Below are 18,763 nucleotides of genomic sequence, written 5' to 3'. Positions count from 1 at the left end.
AACTCAATCAGGAAAGTGTGAAGAAGCTGCGTTCAATAAATTTGACTCGTATTGTGTGTAACTTTGACAGGGTTGCCCAAAGCCTTTCTCAGTCAGAGCGAACAGATGCCAGCAAGCAGCCCCTGTTCTGGCCGCTTCCCCTTGTGACAGCGGTAAGGGAGCGGGTGCCAGCACACCCCAGGGGAGGCGCTGGGCAGGACGTGCCTCTCGCAAAAGTTTGTCCCTTGGCGGCGCCTGTCGGCGAGGGGGGCGGGCCAAGATGGCGGCGCTCAGCCGGTAGCTCACGTGTCGCGGGCCGGGGAGGCGGTGGTTCGGCGGGGCGGGTGCGGTGGTGCCGGGTCCGGCTTGGGTCCGCCATGTCGGGCCGCCAGGGAAACAAGCTGCCCAGCAACCTGCCCCAGCTGCAGAACCTCATCAAGCGGGATCCGACCTCCTACACCGAAGAGGTAGGAAGCCGAGCGGCCCGGCCCGGGTTCCCCGAGCAGGGGTGCCCGGCCGGGGCGGCAGCAGGCGGGGCGGGGGCGCTCGGGGAGGCGGAGGTGGGCTGTGGGCCTGGGCGGGCAGGTGTCGCCTGTCCCGCTGAGCCGCCGCCCCCCTCCCGTGTGCTCAGTTCCTGCAGCAGTACCACCACTACCAGTCCCATGTGGAGATTTTCACCTTCCAGCCGGACAAGCCCAGCAAGGAGCTGGCGGAACTGGTGATGTTCCTGGCACAGGTAAGCCTCTGCCCTGCGGAAGGGTGACTTCGGCGCTGGCCTTCAGCCCTTCACCGGCCACGACGTCCTTGCTCCGAGCGTCACGGTTATGGCAGATGGTGTTCGCCGAGTTTTGCCGCTGCGGCCCTGACGGAGTTGCCGTAACGCCGCGCGTTGACCGGGGTTTCTGCAGCAGTATTGTACGTGTCCAGGAACACGGGTTTTCCTTTTGAGCGTTTGGTACAATTTTTTAAAAGGGTGTTTTTAATTGCACCATCCTGGGCATTGATCATAACTCTTCATTGTGCATGTTACATTGTTACTATAGAAACTATTATCCTTTTATTGGTTGCTTACAATATCTCACACCTTCCCAGGGTTATGAGGGGACCCGAGGTTTTTGCTAACAGATCTCAGCTGGGTCTGTCTCTACCCAGGTTGCCCACTGCTACCCAGAACACATGGCCAGCTTTCCCCAGCAGCTGAAGGAGCTGCTCTCCTACCACCACACGGTCCTGGATGCAGACCTGCGCATGGTAAGACCCACACCGAAAGGCATTTTGGGCAGACCGCATCCTGTGGTTAAAATACACCTTTAACGTGTGAGATGAGTGCTCTCGGTTTGCTTTTTAATTTTTTAAATAAAGATGGAAGGGGGGGAGGGATTATGAAATTTTGGTTCTGATTCCCCGGTTCTTTCTTGCAGACGTTCTGTAAGGCCTTGATCTTGTTGAGAAACAAGAATCTAATAAATCCGACGAGTTTGCTGGAGCTCTTCTTTCAACTGTTGCGGTGTCATGATAAGCTGCTACGAAAAGTAAGCCGTGCTGACACAAACCAGTCCTGATTTCCACTGGGTTTTGACCAACTTGCCAGAAGTCATGCAGCGCTGGCAGGCAACCGTTCTCCTTTCCTTGGTAACAAAATAAGAAAGTTTAAAATAGCTCTGCTTTTTCAGCAGTCGACAGTGCCAGAGGCGAGACTCAATCTATATGTTTGATTAGGAACGAAGCGTGCTGCCGTAAACATCTTTACCGTGCTGTTGCGGGCTGTAGGCCTGTCCTGCATTTGGAATTGAGCAGCTTGGATGTGTCTGCAGATGAAAATCATAAACACGTTGCTGTCGGAGCAGGCCTTGCTGAATTCTTTGTGAGAGCTTCTGAGTAAAAGAACCAAAACCAAAACAGCTGCTAGTTAAAGCCGTATTTCAGGTTTTCTGCCATAAAAGTGAAAAAACTTGCTTTCTGCCACCAGAATTACTAAACTGGCCATCAGGATGTGCCAGAATGAAACAGGGTGGGATTTTTTTAAGCCATACTTCATGCTGTTCATTTTCCTGCCTCACTGCACTGCAAATGAAGTATGCTTTTCAAATACATAAAAAATAACCATACGTGACACTTCACAGGATAACTTCTTGTTGTTTTTCCAACTGTAACTTAAAAGGGAAAATAATATTTGCAGTGGTGATCAGTTTGCGCTCTCGTTTCAGTACTTGGAGGCTTTGGGGGAATAGCGATGTATCTGCATTGTCCTGGCATGACTTGTGTAGGTTACACCCTATGATCTCTCCATTTACAGACTTTGTACACTCACATTGTGTCGGACATCAAGAATGTCAATGCTAAACACAAAAACAATAAAGTCAACACAGTAAGTATTTTAGCTTTCAGATATACTTCCATTTAACCTCTTGATACTCTGAAAGACTTCTAATAATAAATGTTTCCAAACTTTTTTCTCAGATGCTGCAGAACTTCATGTATACTATGTTGAGAGACAGCAATCCCACTGCTGCGAAGATATCTCTGGATGTGATGATTGAACTTTACAGAAGGAATATTTGGTATGTCTGGCAGGCTCATGTTGATTCCCTGTTTATCATGGGGCAGCTGCCCTGACATCGCTTGTGGCAGATAGTGCAAAACGTAACGCTGGGGGGCTGTGACTTAAATATATTTATCTTTGTGTTCCAGTGGGGCTGTATTTTGTGGAATGTAATTTAGCTGGGAAGAAATACTGTCTTGCATGAAGTCTCAGAAAGTCTCAGAGTTACTTAGGTTGAGTCTTTGACGTTTTAGTTGAAAATGGTATGTGAATTGTATGTATTGCATTTGAAACAGAAGCTGTGTGCAGCTTGCTTTTTTGCGCTTTTTTTGCATGGAAAAGCTGGTAATATTGGCATATAGCTTGTTGCGTACAGTGGAAAGAGGAGTTTTGGGTTTTTTTTCCTTGTTCTCTTAAGTCTGTAAGCTCATTCTAGAAGACTGATCTAATGGGTGCTTTGAGTTTTGGGGTTTTTTTGTGAAGCTGTAATATAGCTCCTAATTTTAGTAGGTAGCGGCCTGAAAAATTCTTGCCTAGGTAAGTATTGAAAGGAGTAAAGCACACAGAGTGCTGTCAGTTGTTATCTCGTACCTAATATGTTGCTGAATTCTTCTGTTGCATTACAAAATGCCAGAGCAGTGTTACTCAGCAGTAAATTGCGTGAGAAGATGGTAGTCTGTTCACTCCCGCTTGCTTCTTGAATCTAAAATCACGTTAAAGACTTTTAAGCCGTTCAGTTTGTAACTCCTTTGCTCTTCTTGGTTCTAGCACAGAAATGAACTGTATAGAGAGATACAAATGCAACAAGTGGTACCACTGGTGAGTGGTGTGTTTGCTGCTTACCTATCTCCAAAATAGATTAGAATAGGTTATTACAAGGGAGAGAAAACAGGGACTGCTGAAAAATAGTGTTGCTGAAAGGTAAAGACTTGTGCGACTTTCCTAAGTAGGCTTGTACGTACGTGAGACTTGGTATAAAATCAAATGAATTCCTGCAGCTTTTTCTTTTAAATCTTTATTTTTAGAGCATAGTTTATCTCAACTACACAGTTGATTTTCTAATAAAAGTTAGACTTCTGCACTGATTTGATTTTTTTTTTTAACCTGGCAGGGTGTTTATTTTCTTTTTATCAGTGGAAAAAGTGGTAATCTGTCTTCAGTTATTTTACTGGAGGTTCTTCTTTCTGTCCCTTCAGTCACAGCGTGAACTAGATGGAACGCAAGTGTCCGTTTATTTAGATGAAGCTACTGCTATGTTTAGAAGAATGACAGAGAATGACAGAAGCTTAACAGCTTTGTTTGCAAATCTACTTGGAGCATTGAGAGACTCTATTTAAGCTTCCTGATTATTAGGAGTCACATTTCATGAGACTGACTTGAAATTGCCAAACTTAAAGTAAAAGGTAGTATTTTGCTTTATTCCAGGAATGATGCCAAAACAGTAAATGTCATCACAACTGCCTGCTTTTCCAAAGTGACAAAGGTGAGAACAGAAATCACTTGATGAAACTGGATGTTACCTAAGCTACACTTTTCCTGGGGATGCAACTTTTTATTTCGGTACTGTAATTGCTAACAAGCTTTGACTATTTGTCTTCTGCTTCTTTTATTTTCAAAATGCTGCTTGTGTTGTGGGAGGAGGCGGCATTTGGTTGTTATGCACAGAACAGCAGAATTGGAAGCTTGTCTTAAAACAAGTGCAGGCTGGTGTGGGGAGGGTACGTGCACTTTCCACTGCTGCTCAGAAGAGACTGCCAGAATATGGCCTCCTTATAATCAGCACCGCAAGGCTTTCATTTGTTAAATGTGAAGAGAGCTGCTGTCCTGTCTGGGGCTTGAGTGAACCTTAGGCCTTTTGTCATCTGTGTCAGTTCTGCACTGCCTGAGGTTTTCAAAACTTGTATTATGGTTTGAGACAAGTTCTTCCACTGGGAAGGTCCAAAAGCTGTTCCATTCAATAAAACCCACCCAACCAAAGCTAACAAAAAAACCCCACCAACGAACCCATATAAACTAATGAAAGTTTGGAGTTCTGAGCACTGTCTCAGGTATCAGCTGTGCAGGAGTTCCTGATAATGTTGGCATGGAGCAATTAGATAGAAATTGCTTTGCAGAATGATAGGAAGAGAATTTGCATCTCTAAACTTGCTCCAGGTGTTGTGGAAGCCCAGCTGCTTTTTGACCCTCTGTGTGCCTCTGACTGTTGAGAATGGTGTGTCTGTAAAACCCTGTGGCTTTCAGTCTGTGATTTGTTTTGCTTAGTGTTCATATCCACGCCTATAAAAATTGGGAGGGTCTTTGCATAACCTAAGATGTGGATATAGGGCTTTTCTAAATGCTCTAGTCAGTTTGTCCTGTCCTACATAAACTTACTTTGCTTTTCAGGTATTAGTTGCTAGTTTGAAGTTCTTTCTTGGGAGAGATGAAGACGAGAAACAAGACAGTGACTCAGAATCTGAGGTGGGTGTTGTGATTAAATCTTCTCCTCTCCGTTCTTCAAACTCTAATAGGTCTGTCATCCTAGTGGCCCTGGCTCCGCCAATCTGTCTGCCTCTGTGTTACTTTCCATCTTCTTTCGTCCAAATGTTCTATGCTTCACAAAAAAGTCCGGTGTTTTTGACAGCTGGCCCCAGCTGACAGCAGGATGCCTTTGCTGTGTGTCTAAAGACTAATGCTAAGAGCTGCTATGCTTTCCTCTCCTTGCGAAGGAAGCAATTAACTTGGAAGGCCTAAGCAGGGGCTGGTCAGTCTGGTTTGTGAGGACATGAATTGCTAGTTGTGTCATGTAGAGTTGTGGGAAGAGGCTTTCACCTGGTGTATTGGAAGCTGGTTTAATTTTTTAGCTGTCTGTTTTGCCTTCAGTTTCCCTTTTGTGCTCCGCTTCCCACTTAGGTACAAACGAACATAATTCAGTTATCTTGAGAAGGCTGGTAACCTAACAGGATTTCAGTCCAGAACCTCCTAATACAGGATATCGTTATTTGTCTGGACTGAACAATATTCTCTAATTAACCAGCTGTAAAAACTACTGTGTTGATGTGCTGTTGAGTGTTCGTGGCCCCTCTTGCATATCGGTAGGTGGCTAGTTTTATGGAATTGGGATTTGAAATGCTAGTATTTCCGTATGATGAAATTTAGGAAGAGGGAGAGTTTTCAAATATAGTACATGATCCTGAAAAATATCGATACTTTTTGTTTCTCTGATTCCCATTTGAAGCCTGATGTCACCAGAGTCTTGTTTTCCTTGCTTTCTTCCTCAAGGATGATGGTCCCACAGCCAGAGATCTGATGATGCGGTATGCGACTAACAAGAAAACGACCAAGCGCAAGAAGAAGCTGGAAAAAGCAATGAAGGTTCTCAAGGTGAGGAGAGTGGTGTCTGACTTGCCAGCATTTTAGCTTAATCCTTCAAGTGCAGCAATCTTGTTGTTGCCCCTGTCATCTTAGCTACCTTTTGTCATCTCTTGTAGGTAAAGGTCCACAAGTGTTCTAGCATCCATTGGCCAGGCATATGCCGTGTTTGCCTGGAAGAGAGCTGTTTTTAAACAGACTTACCGAGTCTTAAGTTGTGGATTAGTTCTGCTCTGGGTGCCCTTTGTGTGGTCCCCAACTTTAAAGTATGTGGTGTCTTGATAAGCAACTTTTTAATGCAGCTCCTGTTTGCCTCTTAGGTCAGGTGGCGGAAAACCCTATGCAGTTGAAAAGAGTGATAGTTTACTTATTAAAGCACCTCTTTTTGAAGAGAAGAATGGTAAATGGCAGCTTTCAACTGCAGCAGCCTGAAACTGAAGCACTTGCAGCTTTTTCATGGAAAGAAAAAAATGTCTCTTTTACTCTTTTTGCCATGCAGAAACAGAAGAAGAAGAGCAAGCCAGAGGTGTTCAACTTTTCTGCTATTCACTTGATTCATGATCCCCAAGGTAAGCACACATTGTATTTTGTCTTTTTTTCAAGTTATGTGTTAATCCCAGATGCTGAAGCTTAGACACAACTCTGCAAGGTAATGAAAGTGACAAGCAGATACAAATGTGACAATGTGATAGGTGTAATGTGCTTGATCTTAGAGTTTCATAGCACTTCAAAAAAGTGACATGTTGTGCTTGTCGTAGTGGAACACTTGTGGATAGTCAGACAAGGAAGGAGCAATATTACATCATCTGCTTCAGGTTGCAACAGATGAGGACGTGGCTCTCTACCTCTTTCTTGTTTGTGTGAAGGCCATAATTTGTGTGAGCAGGGCGTAGTTTACCTACTATAGCTTCTTTGGCTTACCCCCTTCAAAAATGTATTTCTGTTACTAGTCTGATGTTTGTCTAATATCACTCGACTAGGTCTTGGTCTGATCTAGTGAACCTCTGGGGATTTTGTTTTTCACGTGAACCTGAAATGTATCTTAAAAAAAAATAATCTAGCTTTAAATACTGACCCTGTGCTTGTGATGTTGTGGAACTTCTGCTAGTTTTCCTCTCTTCTGAACCTGTGCACAGCTTTAGACCTTCTAGGTACTTGAGAAGGAAAAGAACCCATTGGGAAAAGTGCTCTGGCCACCTTATAATTTATTTTGTGCAAGGGCATTGGGGCTTAAAAAACCCAAACCAAACTGACTGCCTTTTTTAACCTAATCCCAGCTGAGTTCTGCATTGTGCTCTTTAACTCTATCTCAAATCTATTATTGCTTCTTCTAGACTTTGCAGAGAAACTGCTGAAGCAGCTGGAGAACTGTAAGGAACGATTTGAAGTGAAGATGATGCTCATGGACCTAATATCTAGGCTAGTTGGAATACACGAGGTACATGCTCTGAGAATTTTATAACGGTCTGATGGTAGGCAGCCTGCTTGGGGTGGTGGCAAGCTCTGGCTTTGTGCCTCTGGAAAATGAGGTTTAATTTTGCTGTGCATGGAAAAGTGCAGATGTGTGGTCAGGGTAGTTGCCAGTGGGCCTCATGGAATGGCGCAGTGGCGTAGACTTGTGTGGTAGTAAGTGAGCTGGGCTAGAGAGAGCTGTTGGTCTGGAATAGCTGAGCTGTCCCTAACAAATAGAGGAGAACATGTCTTATTCAAGACCTGCGTGCTCCTGGGAGGTTCTTCAAAGGAGAAAAGCTTTTCAAAGGAGTCCAGCAATTGCTCATGAACAGCACTGTCTGAGGTACAGCCAAAGTGTGACCAAAATTACTGGAGTCTCTTTCTGTTTTGGGAGAGAAGATTGCATCCCCGAGGCCAAGGGAAGTGGCACGTTGTAGGATGGTGCAGCAGAGTGCCCTAACTGGAATTCTGTGCAGTCTAACAAGAACCACTCTGGATTTCACAGAGCTTGGGATTGAGCTTTTTCTTTCCTTTGTACAAGTCACTTCCTCATCTCCACATATGTCAAGCTCAAGACAGGAGAATATGTCATGCAGTAAGATCCAAGGCATTTGGAGAGGAAGCTGTATAGAATTGCTGATAGATTTACAGTGTATCAGCCCATGAAGGTGATCTCAAGTTAAAAGACAAGAAACTAATCTGTTACAACTTCTTTCTTTGCAGCTTTTTCTTTTTAATTTCTACCCCTTTGTTCAGAGATTCTTACAGCCCCATCAGAGAGGTGAGTAGCTACTCGTAGATAACACTGCTGGTCCATCATGGCACATGTACAGTCAGTTCTTAGAAGTGGTGCTGTAAATGAATAGGTACCAGCAGCTTAGTAGGCAGAAGGAAATAGGAGTAGTCCAGAGAGCGTGGATGAAGGAAGTAAAAGGCCCTGACTGCCCGAAGTGCAAAGCGCTGTGGACTTTTATGGAAGCTGTGTGCAATTAATGCTCCGTACCTGAGCATTTGAGAAACTCCAGCAATGGAATAAAGTGAATCTAGTGAGTCCCTAGATCCTTGCAAAGCATGACTGCCTTTTGCTGCTAGAGCATTTCTTTTTGTCTTAGCTGGCTATTAAGGGCCTGCATTGCTGCTGGGGTGGAGACCAGATGAGTTCCTAATGCTTGGTGGGAGAGGAGAAATTGTTGTCCCAAATAACTTGAGACTGAAATGGTTTTGAGACTTAAGACTGAGCTGCTTGTTGAGTTAGCTCTTTTGGTGGATGTGTTTATTGGCCAGACTAAGCTGCAGCAATATACTTTGACATCTTCCCACTTTTCTGTTCTTCCAGAAGTGACAAAGATTCTTCTGTTTGCTGCACAAGCTTCACATCAGCTAGTACCACCCGAGGTCAGTACTTCACCTATCTTTGATGTTAAAAATGGACAGCAGGCCAGCATGGAAATAAAACTGGGTGCATTTGTGGGGAGGGGGAAAAGGGAATCTGGTCAGACCCTTTGTCTTGAAGAGCTTATGGTAATTTTGGCTACTTCTGCAAGTTCCAAGGGATTGGTTTGTATAAAGGGAGAAGGGATTGTTTTGTATAAAGGGAGAAAAACCACCTGTGTCTGATGTCTTCATTTCTGTAATGGAATTTCTGTCTAGAAAATATTTGCATGCTATAGTGACAAGTCCTGAGCTCTATCTTTCTGTGAAAAGGGCTCTGGTGTCTGTTAGTTAATAATATGTAATAATGTTCACAATTTTATTAAATATGCATTAAGTTTATTTAACCTTTTTTCTTATTTTCAGATTATCCAGTCAGTGTTAATGACCATTGCCAACAACTTCGTCACTGACAAGAATTCTGGGGAGGTCATGACCGTAGGGTGGGTACAGAATCTTACAAAAACTGTAAAACTCTCTCGATGTGGAAAAATTTTTTTTTAAACCACCTGCAGCTTACTGCTGTCATTTGTACTATGCTTTCAAGAACCTGCTAGAATGAAAACAAGTTAGGACAGTATCTCAGCATAAACTTCCCTTACATTTGTTGGCAGTGTTTTAAATTCTACAGAATGATGGGTTTCTGTGCTTAGTGCTGTGACTTGACTTTTCTGGATTTCATGATGGTGCAGGTTTTTGGTTTTTTTTCTTTGTGGTTTGGTCTTGTATTTATCTTCCTTCTTGGATATTGTTATTTCTGCTTTGAGGGCAGACCTCTTGTATGTGAATTAATATATTTGTATGCACTCAGTGAGTGGCTAGCATCATAGTTCAGGACTCTTAACTTTGATGTTTTGTGGATGAAATTTCACTACTGACAACAAATTTAAATGTTGCTGTTAGCGAAACTGTAATGTACTTTATTTGACTAATCAAGTGAGGTATTGTGAAAGCTCTGGTGTAAGTGGAGTAGTGAAAAATCAGTAAATGTAGGAGAGAGCTGAACTGTCCTTGAAGACGATGAACCACTCAACAGGGTGCTTCGAAGCACTCATGCAGACTCACTCACGACAAAGCTCTCAAGCAGACTTGTGTGTAGACACATTGTGAACATTTTGTGAGTTATTCCTTTTCCTCTTGGCATGGTTCTAATCCAGGTATTTAGCGTACTAAGTGTGTGCATGAACATGGTTTAAAAGGGAACTTGTGTGAGCCTGCGGACTCCTGTTGTACTGTCCTTAGCCTGCTCATGGTCGACTCCAGAACTGTTTCTTGATTTTAATTTTTTAATTTTTTTTCTTGGCCTGGTGATTGTTTGACTGCTTTTCCTGTCACCTGGACCCAGACTTCAGTTGCAGAATCGTGAGGCCTAGGATAAGACAAAATAGCTGGAGAGTAGAGTATGGGCCAAAGACGGAGGGTTTTGGAGAACCATGGCACAGAGAGCTCCTTGTGATGTTCTCCTCTGTTACACTAAACGTTGTATAAACGCTGTATAAGGTTCTTCCAAGTTCCAGATAATTCAGTCTATTACTGGGCCAGTGGCAGTCTCTCTCATCTACGTGTTCAGAAAATAATTCACTTCTGATTTTTTAGAATCAATGCGATAAAAGAAATCACTGCGAGATGTCCGTTAGCCATGACTGAAGATCTGCTCCGAGACCTTGTTCAGTACAAGACTCATAAAAATAAAAGTAAGTGTATTACATGGATGTGGCTTTCAAATCTTTTTTGTCCTGTATCATCTGGTCCTCCGTTGTTATAGCCTTCATAATAGTGATGTCCTAATTGTTTTTTATGCGGGCTGAGAGGTGTAATTTCCAGTGTGTCTGTTCCATTTCTCTGCAGTTTGAGTGTATATACACAGGAGACAAAACAGTCAAGGGTAGTTAGGGCAGGGGAGCTAATTGACAAAACTGAAGAAGGGAAACTGCTTGCTAAGATTTAGCCCTAAGGAAGAGCTGGATCCTGCATTGGAGAAATCGGAGGGAGTTTCTGAAAACTTCAGAAAAAGCATGAACAGGCTGTAAATACTGAATATCTGAATGGGCTTTCAGTTTGCTCAGAGTTCTGCTTTTCTGTACTTATTCTTTGACTCTTGGTTTTTTTTTTTCTTTTCTGGGTAGATGTGATGATGTCTGCAAGAACTCTGATACACCTTTTCCGTTCCCTGAATCCAGAGATGCTGCAGAAGAAATTCAGGGTAAGTGTTGTTTTATGTGTGTTGCATTCACCATAAACATAGGCACACGTGCTCAAAAATGATGATGAGAACTGGTCTCAGCCCCTTGAGAATGAGGTGGAATCATGCCTGCTTTTTTCCTCTGCCTGTGCTCTTGCTGCCTTTTGATGCGGTGTGCTCTTATTTCAAGATTTCCTTAGTTCATATTTATCAAACTCATTGACAGAAGGATAGTGCTGCAGAAGCTTGACTATTTTCCTAGAGTTCGTTCAACTTTTTAGTGATTCAAGATCTTTTCTTAATTCATCAGGCAGAATTTATCTTTTCTACCCACACGCTCCTCTCCCTCAATTTTTTTCATGGATTTGTGGGCATTAAAATAGCAGCCTGCTTAACATGTATTTTGTTAACTTACAGGGTAAGCCTACTGAGGCCTCGTTGGAAGCCAGGATTCATGAATATGGAGAACTGGATGCCAAAGATTATATTCCAGGAGCGGAAGTACTGGATGTTGAGAATCAAAAGGAAAAGGGAGGAGACCAAGAGGAAGGTTGGCCTTTTTTTCTTTACCACTTCTATTGTGAGCATCATTGTCGCTAAGATTTTATTTGGACATAAAACTTGGTGTTCGTGCCTTTCATTTGCTGTTGTCTCATGCTGCATGGCTTGCACGTGTCTCTATTTGTCCATTAAGAAGCACTGATACTATCCTTGAGTAAGTGCAATTTACCCAGTGACTTTTTACCCTTTTACTGTGTGTTGCTTTGAGAGACACTGAGGGATGGAAAAGCAGAGGAATGAACATTGTACAGCTATGAAACTTCACGTGTTCAGCTCTTCCTAAAGAAAAGTTTTTGTTGCGTATCATAAAACACTGAAATAGTACTTTGAAATGGTATTTGGCTTCTTGAGTTCACTTCCTGTGCAAATGTTCCACACAACCTGGAATCCCTGCCTGAATCAGGAAAAAAAAGATGAGGGACTTGAAAATCAAGCCAGAACAGTTTGGCAAATCAAGCCTGAGGGTATTGGAGGTATTGCAGTGGAGGTGTATTGGTGAAATAAACATGCTGTTATGTCATGTTTCTTACACATCTGAATGCAGCAATTAGTATAACAATCTTTGCTTTGGTTTCTGAAGCTGATAACTTTAGCACGTCAGTCAGTTTGAACAACAGTGAAGAGCAGCAGTGCATATGCTATAGAAAGTAACTTAGCTATAAATTGCATTGCTTCCCTCCTCATTTTAGATGGCAGGGAGCGGGGAACAGTGTAATAAGGATTAGCATCTGTAAACTGTTTCTTCAGTGACTGTCCCAAATGTGCTTTTTTTGAGGATCTTTAACTTCAGATGAGAGTTAAGCTTTGCCAAGCGTAGCATTATGGTACAGCTTGCCGCGACGCTGACTTGTTGCAAGCTGCTTTGAGTATTTTCTGTGGTTGGCTTGGTTTTCAGTGAATGAGGTGCAGGTAAATGCATTTCCTGTAAAGGCTCTGATCACCGCTGTTCCAGGTTTGTTGAAAGCTCATAATAAATGTATTGAGGCGATGGCAGCTCGCAGTAATGACAGAATACAGCAGTTGTTTTAAGCACTCTGTTGTAGGGGGGTGTGTGTGTGTTTTTCCAAGATCTCACATTGCCATATGCAGTTATCACTATAAAAATTGGTGTCCATAATGGAATGTGCATGTGATGTGGGTGCGCTAAGAAATCAAAGCTGAGGTTTGTTGCACAGCTCTGAATCAGTTGCAAGCCAGATGGAATTTGGTAGCTGAACTTGCCAGTGGGAAAGCGTGGGAGCTGCTGGTCTTCTAAAAATGATTAACAAATAACAATCAGATGTGTGAAATACCTTATGTCTTTGTACTGTCTATGTAGTTCTAACGCTGGGACCCTACAGCTTGCTTGTCTGGGAAGCATGTCCTTGGGCATAAATGCAGTTAGCCGATAAGTAATCAAAGGTGGTGAGAGCTTGCGACCCAATCTGAAATTATTTCAAACTCAAGCATTAAACTGAATCTGTATTAACAACACGGTGCACTTCTTCCCTTGAGCAGATGGATGGGAAAGCGCTAGTCTGAGTGAGGAAGAAGATAATGAAGATGGAGAATGGATCGATGTGCCTCACTCCTCAGATGAGGAGCAGCAAGAAGTAGTGAGTTCTAAGTGTCTTCTACCCCAAATGCAAATAAGTCTTGTTAATAGCAGACCAGATTGTGTTGCTCTGTGCCTTAATGTAGCTGCTTATGACTAACTATACAGTTAGTTACGGGCTGCGGAGTAACTTGACCAGAATCAGTGAGGTTGAAGTACTGTTTAGCACCTGTGCTGAAGTATGCATGTTCTTAGGGTGTTGGGGGAGAGATGGGGGAATTCTGTCCCAGGGCTAACTTCCTTCAAAGCTATGACATTTACATGATGAGTGCTTTTATTCACTCTGAAATATGAAGGAGTAGAAGTGCTTCCTTCTTCTAATAATACATGTTGACTCTAACACTATGAAGAATCCTCACAGCTTGTTACAGTGTTTCCCAACAATACTGCCCCTCCATAGGTATTTTGGAGGCAAGGGTCATGGATTAAGGCACAGAAATAGTTCGCAAAGCTCCGGATGATTCTTCTTTTGCACTTCTTTCAAAAGGCAGAGAAGGTGAAAAGCATGCCCATAGAGGAACGAAAAGCCAAAGCTGCAGCAGTCAGTACAAGCAGGCTGCTAACCCAAGAAGACTTCCACAAAATACGCCTTGCCCAGCTCTCCAAAGAATTTAATTCTGCACCTGGCAAAGCTGCCAAGAGGAAAAATATCGAAATAGATGATGAAGAGGAGGAGGGCAGGTAGGATATGAAGTATCGATGAGTGCTTTCTCTTCCCTACAACCTGGTGATACAGCTTTTAATTGCAGAAGAGCACAGAGCTCTGCTGTTGGTCGGTATCCCCTGGTGACAGGTAGCAAACAGCCACACAGCTTAGAAGGGCTCCTGGCCCAGGGGATTTGTTTCTACCTGGGAGAAAAGACACGAGGGGCCGATGGGAGCTATGGAACCGTTTTGCTTGTTCAGACCAATAGGCATGTTTTTTGTAGCAGCAGTTGCATGGTTATATCTCCAGAGTTTACTAAACTTTGTGGTTAAAGCAGGACTTGAAAAACTGTAATGAGAGACTTGTGTAAGGGTTGTCAGAAGCATGAGGATTAGCCTGAGAGAAACAAGAAGTGCTTGTGTGGAAGTTTGTAGGAAGACAATGGCGTAAGAGATTGGTGAGAGACAAAAGGTCTGGAGGGCGTTTGGTTTTTCTTGCCAGATGAAGTTTTGTGTGTGATGGCCTTTTGTTGGTTTTTTGTGTGTAGGGGAGAGCTGCTCTCACTCAGAGATATTGAACATCTGCATAAGAAGCCTAAATCGGACAAGGAGACCAGATTGGCAACTGCAATGGTGAGGAACTTGGCTATTTGATGTTCTCTGTTATTCTAGATTTGGGTTGGTGTTTTTGTCTCCTGCAGAAGGAGGAGGTGATGGGGTTGCCTCTGAGACACAGGTGCTCAGCTGCCACCTGCATTTTGAGAAATGTTTTGTATAGTTTATTGCTGTTGCATTTGGGCTCTAACAGATAAACAGCTTCTCGCTGGTCACAGGTGACAATGAAAATATAAAGACACACACCTGATTTTCCCTGTGACTTAATAGAGCCAGCATGGAAGAATGCATATAATGTACACAGAAAGTCATACTGAACCTGGATTTATTGTTACTGCCATAGAACCTGTCACCTTAGCAGCTGATGTTAACTGTAGGGAAAGGAAAGTGACTCCCTGTTATTATATTATGTTGTCTATTCTAGGCTGGAAAAACAGACAGAAAAGAATTTGTGAAAAAGAAAACAAGAATTAACCCTTTTGCCAGCTCTTCCAACAAAGAAAAGAAAAAGCACAAGAACTTCATGATGATGAGATACAGCCATAGTGTCCGGACAAAAAATAAGCGTTCTTTCAGGGAAAAACAGGTAATAATTAATGTTGAAAATAGGTGGGGTGGTCTGAGCAGTAAAGTTATAATGCAGGTGAAGTGCTGTCTAGCCTGTGCCTTAAGTCGTTGCTGTTTACTTTGATGGTTTAATTGCTGGAAAGGACTGTGGGCTAGGTGGCTTCCCTTGAATCCTACCCCAGAGGAGGTATATCAGAGATTGCGCTGGTGAAGAGTGTTTTTGTCAGTCTCGTCTCTTCAATATGCATCAAGGGCCAAGCCCTGTTGCAAAGCCATGTGTAAGTTAGGTAGGCAATGATAATGTGGTTTGTTTTCCTTGATATAAATTAAAGATGATCATATTAGAACCCTGACTATAATCCTATGATAGAAGAAATGTCTCCTTGATATGGAGGAGTTGTTTTTCAGGACAAGATTTTAGCGTCTTTCTTAACTCCCCATATACTTTCTTTGACCTTGCTCCTGTTACTGTCATATTATGGACTTGTCTGTCCTGGCCCTGAGGTCACCTAATAGCTTGTCACAAATGTACTTAAAGCACAGACATAAATGCTATTTATTACCTATTTGAAACTGTTTAGAAAAAAATAAATGGCTTGAGTTTAGCCTGCTACAGTAGTTTCACAATATGCTGCTCTCAGTGGTGAAGCCCCTGCCCTCTGCTGCTTCCTCAGCTGTATGCCTGCCCACAGGGCTGATAGAGGATTCAAGACAGCCCTTGTGAAAGGATGTACATTCTACAAATATGTATGTGGCAGTCCAGTTACTGCGTGTTCCTGCAGGCAGCTGTGCCCCGGGTAGCTGAAGGGATATCTAAAAGGCAAGGCAGAAACTTTGGGGAATGACTTTGCTCCTGAAGGCATTGGGCAGGGAGCCCACAGAGCTCCCCCTGGTGTCTGGGGTTAGATGAGCTGGCAAGAATGGAGTGTGGACAGGGAGCCCCCCTGCTCCTGTGAGGCACCTCTGCTGGGGATAATGCCTGAACTGTGGCAGCTGTCGCCAGAGGATTGCTGTAGGCATATTGCCTTGCCTTGCTGTGTTTCACCTTGGCAGGGTAAGTCTGTGCTAACAACAAAAAATCTGCCTTAAAATCCTTTTATCTAACCTGGCAGGTGGCCAGTCTTAGGGTTTTACAGGGTGTTACAAAATTAAACTTCTTTGAACATGTTCCAAGAAAAACTTCTGGAATAATCCAATTATGCAGGGCTCTTGTTTCTGTGTGGTGTTAATGTTTGTGTTTTCTTGCTAGGTTCTGTCTTGTGCTAGAGTGCATTCAGATGCTTCTTTTACAAACCCTCCTTTGTGAGTTGTTTCCAGGATCATATCGTTAGGATAATGTATATTCGTCTGCAATTTCTTGCCTTAAGAGCAGCAAGACTGAAACTGTAGACTCACTAGAGAGAACATGTCTTAAGTGTTTCTGTTAAACAGGAAGACTTGGACTAATATCCTCTCTAGTCTTTTTATTTGCTGTCATTCTGCTTCACCCCAACTAAGGCTGACCACATTAACCCAGCTCTCAAAACACACCAAAAACGTCGCAAATGAACAATCCAGGCACTTGTAGGAAACTGCTATTTACAATAATTGCTACACTTGTCTCACTTAATTCTAAAAAGCAATCTTGAATGGTTTCAGTCCTTACTCCCGATTAATGTTTCGAGTTTAAACGTAACAGCTAAACAGAGAAAAGAATTTTTTCATACTTTTTTTCACTAAAGTTAGGCCACAGCATCAGTTCTCTTGACCATGATATGGAAATACTTGTTAAAAGAGGGTTGAAGTACTGCAGTTGTAGGATACTGTGTTCTGCTGCCCTCTTTGGTGGTAGAATAAAATGAACTGTTGTCTATAGTCCAGAGCTAAATCCCTTTACTGACTAAAACATGTCTGAAATACACAACAAAGTCTCTTTAGAGCGATATGGCACTTGAACACATTCTAGCATCCCTCCTTCCCCCCTTAGAAAGAAGTTTTGTAATAATCTTTCAAAAAATGCCATTTAATCCTCCTTACCTCTCAGCTGGACTGATGTTTTTTCTTGATGTCTTAGAGTTGAATATGAGTCAGTGGAAGAACAGTTTGTTACTCTAACCTTTTTCATTATATAGGAACTGCTAATGATGTACTGAAACTTTTTTTTTCTGAAGCCCAACTCTTTCTTTAACTGTACTATCGAGTTTAGCTAAATAACCACAGCATTTCTGCCACAGTAGTTGTTAGCATTTGCCAGTTACTGCTCACAGTTTTAGCTGATAAGCTATTAGTGTTTTTCTCTGAGTTTGAAGAAATTGAAGAGGGTTGTTGATGTGATAGTGGTGTTGTCTCCTCACTTAATATTCTCCTTACCTGAATATTCCACTCTTGTTTCATATTTAGCTGGCTCTTCGAGATGCACTTCTGAAAAAGAGAAGACGGCTGCTGAAATAACAGAACAGTAACGGAGCGAAGTACTTAATCACCCTTGAAGAAATAGCGCTAGAAAGGCTTATTTTACACCCACCACCACCCCAAAGGAAAAAAGGGACTGAAATGCCTTATGGATTTATCTCTGTTCTGTTCAGAATTACAAAGAACACCTCCAAGCTGTTGGATATTGCATCTATAGGACAGATGGAAGAGGCCTTAATCCTTGCAGGATTTTTTTTTTAAAGCATTCTAGGGAAGAAGGCAATTATCTTTTATTGAATATAATTTACTTACAGCTGGTTTTGTATGTGTAAGTATTAAAACATATACAACCTTATAAAAATATTTTACTTGAAGCAATTAATGAATAGGAAATTGGAAGGAAGAGGGAGATAGTTATCATGTTGCCATTGAAATAGGTAGCATCACAGGCAGGAGAACTAAGGAATCTTATTTGCCTATATCAGTGCATCTTGTGGTGGGACTTGCTGGTGTCTGATTTTTAAAGTATACGTGAGAATAACATGTATCTGTGGATTTTTTACATCAGAGGTTGAACTCTTGCTTCAGCCTTGACCTCTGCTGGGACCATTAATGGGTTCTTTGTACCTTCCCCAGCCAGCTGTTTTAATGGAAACTTGAGGGAGGGAGTTATACCACCCTTTGTCAAATTGTTTGAAATGGATTTCCTTGTGGGGCAGAAACAGGTGCCACATGCAGATTATAATGGAAAAGCATTTGGTGGGGTATTTTTCCTTTCCTCTTAGGAAACCAAGTTAATGCTTATATCCCACATGGGAATTAACTCAGCTTAAGTATGTTTGTCATGTTGAATACACAATTGTATTCATTTGAATTCCTCTTACTTGTCTTGTGGGTGTATTGTTTGTTTGCTTTGTTGTCACATCTTGCTTCCTAAAGAAAAAAGCTTACAGAGGCTTCAGGGAGATAGGGGAGAAGAAAAAAGTAGAAACTTTCTACAACTTTGAATGTTACATTCAAAGTCAATGCTCCTGCTGAAGGAAGGGGCAGGGAGTGCTACTTGGGAGGGATAGCAATTAGCTGGGCAGGTGCAGGATATGTATCTGGGAGCTGGAGAGGCAAATGGATGCAGAGGAGCTGTAGTGGTACGGAAGAGGGAGTGTGGAGCAGGGGCTGAAGAGACGACCATAAGGGGACGAGATGGAGAGTACAATATGCCCTTGTCTAAACCCCCCTTATTCCTACTTTTCCCTTTATGTGCATGTGTCCAAAAAATAATGACTTGTGAGGTTGAAAGGGAGAGGCAATTAATGTGTTGTCGTCTTTGAGCTGAGGACTAGTGCCTCGTCTCCTCTCTTCCCTTCTCCCCTTGTTTAGAGCCTAGCAGTGGCATTCAGCAAGCTGAGTTTTGCCTGGTTGCCATTACGTGTGTGGCTGTCTCCTCTACCCTACT

General features: G+C 42.7%; 1 protein-coding gene across 1 annotated transcript; it reads left to right on the top strand.

Moving 5' to 3' along the window:
- Positions 1 to 259: 259 nt before the first annotated feature.
- On the top strand, positions 260 to 18,255 carry SDAD1 (SDA1 domain containing 1). The gene is made up of 22 exons (XM_072863435.1): positions 260 to 446; positions 611 to 715; positions 1,132 to 1,230; positions 1,401 to 1,511; positions 2,276 to 2,347; positions 2,440 to 2,540; positions 3,947 to 4,004; positions 4,907 to 4,981; positions 5,783 to 5,884; positions 6,372 to 6,441; positions 7,207 to 7,310; positions 8,048 to 8,105; positions 8,661 to 8,719; positions 9,122 to 9,198; positions 10,352 to 10,449; positions 10,882 to 10,958; positions 11,355 to 11,487; positions 12,996 to 13,093; positions 13,580 to 13,773; positions 14,286 to 14,370; positions 14,777 to 14,938; positions 17,299 to 18,255. Exons 1-22 carry the CDS (start codon positions 357 to 359, stop codon positions 17,347 to 17,349), a joined length of 2,079 nt encoding a protein of 692 aa, XP_072719536.1. The 5' UTR covers positions 260 to 356; the 3' UTR covers positions 17,350 to 18,255.
- The last annotated feature ends 508 nt before the right edge of the window (positions 18,256 to 18,763 follow it).

Source organism: Ciconia boyciana, chromosome 5, assembly GCF_034638445.1.
Source record: "Ciconia boyciana chromosome 5, ASM3463844v1, whole genome shotgun sequence".
Classification (NCBI taxonomy): domain Eukaryota; kingdom Metazoa; phylum Chordata; class Aves; order Ciconiiformes; family Ciconiidae; genus Ciconia; species Ciconia boyciana.
Note: the sequence above shows the minus strand (reverse complement) of the source record. Positions and strands in the feature narration are given on the sequence as shown.

Coding starts and splice junctions, on each gene's coding strand:
- SDAD1 (XM_072863435.1), top strand. CDS start 357: ATGTCGGGCCGCCAGGGAAACAAGCTGCCCAGCAACCTGCCCCAGCTG. Junction 4,982..5,782: donor ACAGTGACTCAGAATCTGAG/GTGGGTGTTGTG, acceptor TTCTTCCTCAAG/GATGATGGTCCCACAGCCAG. Junction 11,488..12,995: donor GGGAGGAGACCAAGAGGAAG/GTTGGCCTTTTT, acceptor TCCCTTGAGCAG/ATGGATGGGAAAGCGCTAGT.